Source organism: Triticum dicoccoides, chromosome 5A (assembly GCF_002162155.2).
Source record: "Triticum dicoccoides isolate Atlit2015 ecotype Zavitan chromosome 5A, WEW_v2.0, whole genome shotgun sequence".
In the NCBI taxonomy this organism is placed as follows: Eukaryota; Viridiplantae; Streptophyta; class Magnoliopsida; order Poales; family Poaceae; genus Triticum; species Triticum dicoccoides.
Genome location: NC_041388.1, coordinates 276,647,323 through 276,652,056, shown reverse-complemented (window position 1 = coordinate 276,652,056; position 4,734 = coordinate 276,647,323). Strand labels below are relative to the sequence as shown.

Genomic DNA, 4,734 nt, shown 5'->3' with positions numbered 1-4,734 from the left:
GGGGGGTTCATACCTCATGGTGGACCAAACCCTCTCAACACTCCACTATAGTGCTCTGTTGAGTGAATGCCTGTTGAGAAGCTTAGGTCATACATTTCCAGCTAATTAGAATACAACCATGAAGGTGGGGTTCGAATGCCATACAACTATTTATTCTGGTAAGTAGGATTGGAATGTAGTCCCTTTTTATTGGATTCGCCGCTCCGTTAAGTTAAATTCAAAGTAGGTGTGGACTACTTCATTTGGGTTCTACTCTCCAATGGATTTATTTCATATTTGGCCTTCCTCTGACTATGTTTTTAAACTTGTCTCATCTTTAACTTGTTGGCCATGGCTTGTTGATTGACCTTTTGTTGAATTGGCTTAACTTTCATAATTCACTATGTTAGATGCCACCCTAGACTCTCGAGTAGAACTAATTATTCTCATGACACAATATTCAATTGTAGATGTTACTTTGAAAGAGAAGGACAAGACCAAGTTGTTGCTATTTGAACATAAATACAATATGGCAAACTGACCTGATTGTCAAACCTGGTTCTATTCTACTTAGCAGTGCAGGCATTAAGTTCAGTACGCTAGTATGTTTTGGAGGTTTGTCCCTATTATGACATGGCTATGCGTGCCATTTCTCAGTGTCTTTTGAATTGCATGAACTAAAAAGCATAGGAAAGAAAATAACAATGATTGAATGATGTAATGGTTTCCTACAGAGTTTGAACATTTACAAAGGGCGTTTTTGGATGACTTGGTAAAACAAATACATGCATCTTGAAGGAATAAGAGCATATATAACTGGACTGTGAAAATTTAACCCTTTATACGTCTGCACACATGTCCAGACGTGTCCGATTCAAGCCTCATTTGCCCATGCATACAACCATTCCCTCGCGATTGGTAGGGATAGATAAAGAAAAATAAAAATAAAGTGATACTGGATGAGTCAAATCCTATAAGACGAATGCTCGGAACACCCGGCGCCTCCATATATGAGCTAGATATACGAGGATTGACGGACACACATTTGAGCTAGATATACGAGGATTGACGGACACATATATGAGGAGTCCAGTCGGATGCCTTTTTTCTTTTTTCTTCTATTTGGACCGTCCATGCGGACATACAGGGGCAAAGTGGGGATCCGATTGCAAATGCTCTAGAGAGAGATAATACATGAAAAATGGATGGGAAAATGAGGTTTCGTCCGTTTTGTTCTCGGCACGTGAATTGTGCTGTGTAATTTGGCGTATGAATTGGAATCTTCCAAAGTCAGAACACGCTAGTCTAGTTAAGGGAAGCCGCTTCTTCAGTTTTTCTACTGTCAGCGTGAAGAGAGGTGGTGTGGTGGTGGGGGGCGGCGGATAGATCTTGACCGACGCCACACGGCCGGACGCCGACAAACACCCTACAAATCAGGACACCACCACCTCCCTGCCGGAGTCGTCGGAGCTTCGCAGGGCAGGGCACCTCCCCGTTCTCACTCCACCATCACCACCCCCAGATCCCCTCTTCCTCGCTGCCGACACCCACCCACCAACGAACCAGCCACAGCGCCCCCGCGCGTCCGCGGCGGCGGTCACACCACAAGCCGCCGCCATGTCGCCGCCCTCCACCGCCCCGCCGCCGCCCTCCGCCCCGGCGGCCACCAAGCCGCGCCCGCGCCACCCCCTGGGGCTGGACTCCCTCGCCTCCACCAGCCGGCCCCTCTTCGCCGCGGCCCGCCGGTCCCCGGTCGCCACGCTCGCCTGCGCCATCGCCCTCCTCGCGCTCATCATGTACGGCGAGGACGCGCGCACCATCGCCGAGCTCTCCATCGACGACTACCTCTACCCGGACGCCGACATCTACAACGTCTCCGGCCTTCCCCCCATCGAGCTGCCCCCGCCCACCTGCGACCTCGCCCACGGCCGCTGGGTCTTCGACAACGAGTCCCTCCCCCTCTACCGGGAGAAAGAGTGCAACTTCCTCACCAAGCAGCTCACCTGCCTCGCCAACGGCCGCAACGACGATTTGTGGCAGTACTGGCAATGGCAGCCCAACAACTGCTCCCTCCCCACGTATGCTCGACTCTCGATCGCTTCGTTTCATTTTCCCTCTTGGTCAGATCTGCAACAAACACCTCCTTAGATATTTCATGGCTGATCAATTAGATGGTTTGGTTGGTGAATCGTGGATGGATTCGATCAGGTTCGACGCCAGGAGGTTCATGGAGAGGATGAGGGGGAAGCGGCTCATGTTCGTGGGGGACTCGCTCAACAGGAACCAGTTTTACTCGCTGGTGTGCATGGTGCAGTCCATCTTGAGCAAGGGGAGGAAGAAGGTGGTCAAACGGGGATCAAACACCATCTTCCACGCCAAGGAGTACCGCGCCACGCTCGAGTTCTACTGGGCGCCATTCCTTGTCGAGTCCAACTCTGACGACCCCAATATCCACAGCATCGAGCACCGGATCATACGGCCCGAGAGGATCGAGGGACACGCCCAGTATTGGAGGGGTGTGGACTACCTCATCTTCGACACCTACATCTGGTGGATGAACACCGCCGACATCAAAGTTCGGTCAGTCAGTCCGCCGACCATCTCTGTAAACATTTTAACCACACTATTGTATCTGCTTGAACTGCATGCTAAAGGTAGCTCTTCTGTTTGAATTTCTGCAGGAGGCCAGATTCAAGGTCTTGGTCGGAGCACGACGAGGTGCCGAGGATCGAGGCATATGGCCGGGTGCTCAAAACGTGGTCGGACTGGCTGAATGAGAATGTCGATCCGGCGCGGACATCCGTCTTCTTCATGACAATTTCTCCTATTCACATCAGGTGATTAAAAGTTGCATTTGTGATGATTTTTTCCTGCCATATGAGTAATGGTTGTTCATTAAGGTCCCCGATAACTTGTTTAGGTCCTAGAGCAATTTTACGACAATGCAACAATCTTCATTGCTTTGGACTACTGTCTGTGCAATAGGACACCAAACCTAAGCTTAATAATTAAAAATGTTCGTTAAGTCCCAGTCGCGTTCTAGAGAAGCAAGCTACCCTCTTTCTAGTGTGAAGGTCACAATGTCATTGTCCATCACAAGATGTGGTCAAATGGAGCTCATCTGTTAGGTTTGCTCATGACCCACTAGGAACAAAACTGGCCTAATTTCTGGCTCTTATAGTGAGCATGGCAACTGGCAAGTCAATTTCACACTGGACCTTTGAAACCTCCGTACGGTGTTATACGCTTGGTATCGGCACTTAATATTTACAAGAATTTCCAAACCTTAGTAATGAACCAGATGGATTTGAAAGCTCAGTTTGAAATGTCTTGATGTACCTCTGGAGATTCACATGCTAACTGAAACCATTTAATAAAGGGAAAGAAACGCCCATAGTATGCCTTTAAAGATCTCTACAAATTTCTTTGTGGGCCCGGCTACCAAATAGAAGATTGAAAAGCATCATTTGGTACAACAACAAAAGGCGGACTGTTTCACATGGGTGTGTGGTACAGGGTGTGATGGAAGTGGGTGGCACCTTGTGCACCACAACAAAGCAATATGCATTACTAGGTTTTGACTTGTGAATACCCTCCAGAAAAGAAAAAAGGAGTTCCCTACTGTATCTGGATTGTCATCTCATTGTTTATTGATGTCTACACATGTAAGGTAAGGTGTGGTGTATGTCAAGCATGGATGAACTCACGTTGCAGCATTTTAGCTCTTGAAACAGCATTACACACAGTAACATGAGGCAATCATATCTCTCCTCGGTAACCTCCACCACCGTAGTAATCTCTTCTGGAACCAGCCATCACCGCGGACCTCTGGTGCTCCAGCTTAGGACAGTCAGCAATACGGTGCCCAAGGCCACCACATGACGCACATCCCTTTACACCACTCGCCTTTGTGATAGCCTCAGCATCCTCCAGTGGGTCAACTAGCTCAGCGAGCACTGGTGGTATTCTTTGCTTCGCTTCCTTGAGCAGATGCTTCAGGTCAAGAAGCGTAGTCTCTGTCTGGTTCTTGTTGATGAATGTAGTTGCTATTCCAGTTTTCCCATATCGGCCAGTTCGACCAATCCTGTGGACATAGTTCTCTATCTCGGCAGGCATATCATAGTTAATCACATGCTGGATATCAGGGAAATCAAGACCCTTTGAGGCAACATCAGTAGCTACCAAAACATCCTTCTTTCCATTCTTGAAGAACTCAATCGCACTCTGTCTTTCCTCCTGATCTTTTCCTCCATGGATTGCAACTGTTTCAACACCCTTTAGAAGAAGATACTCATGGATGTAGCCAACATCAGCTTTGTTTTCACAAAATATAATAGCTGGGGGTGGAGTCTTTTGAAGGCACTCAAGGAGGTATATAATTCTGGCATCTTCCTTGACATACTCAACTTCTTGAATGACATCAAGATTTGCTGCTCCAGCTCTTCCAACATTGACAACAACTGGCTTCACGAGGGCGCTCATTGCAAAGTTCTGAATCTTCTTCGGCATAGTGGCAGAAAAAAGAAGGGTTTGCCTTGGTGCCTTGAAATTATCTTTTACCTTGAAATGGTTAAGAATCTCCCGAATGTCATCCTCAAACTCAAGATCAACAAGCCTATCAGCTTCATCTAATGTTACATACCTGTGCAAATCAAGAAAGCGCTATTAAGAAATTTGAAAACTGCATGCACTGCTTTTTAAAGGCACTGACAGGTTCTACTTGCATTTAAAAGAAGTGGTTATCTCCTAGGTAAT

General features: G+C 47.5%; 2 protein-coding genes across 2 annotated transcripts in view; one reads left to right on the top strand and one right to left on the bottom strand.

Moving 5' to 3' along the window:
• The first annotated feature begins 1,338 nt into the window (after positions 1-1,338).
• The window catches only part of LOC119301009 (protein trichome birefringence-like 28), a 6,445-nt gene continuing 3,049 nt past the window's right edge, over positions 1,339-4,734 (top strand). Inside the window, exons 1-3 of the mRNA XM_037577913.1 lie at positions 1,339-2,057; positions 2,188-2,559; positions 2,661-2,816. Coding sequence (XP_037433810.1) covers positions 1,597-2,057; positions 2,188-2,559; positions 2,661-2,816 — 989 coding nt within the window. The 5' untranslated portion in view covers positions 1,339-1,596. The remainder of the gene's footprint in view (positions 2,058-2,187; positions 2,560-2,660; positions 2,817-4,734) is intronic.
• Positions 3,739-4,734, bottom strand: part of LOC119304421 (DEAD-box ATP-dependent RNA helicase 35A-like) — a 2,952-nt gene continuing 1,956 nt past the window's right edge. Inside the window, exon 2 of the mRNA XM_037581599.1 lies at positions 3,739-4,621. Coding sequence (XP_037437496.1) covers positions 3,739-4,621 — 883 coding nt within the window. The remainder of the gene's footprint in view (positions 4,622-4,734) is intronic.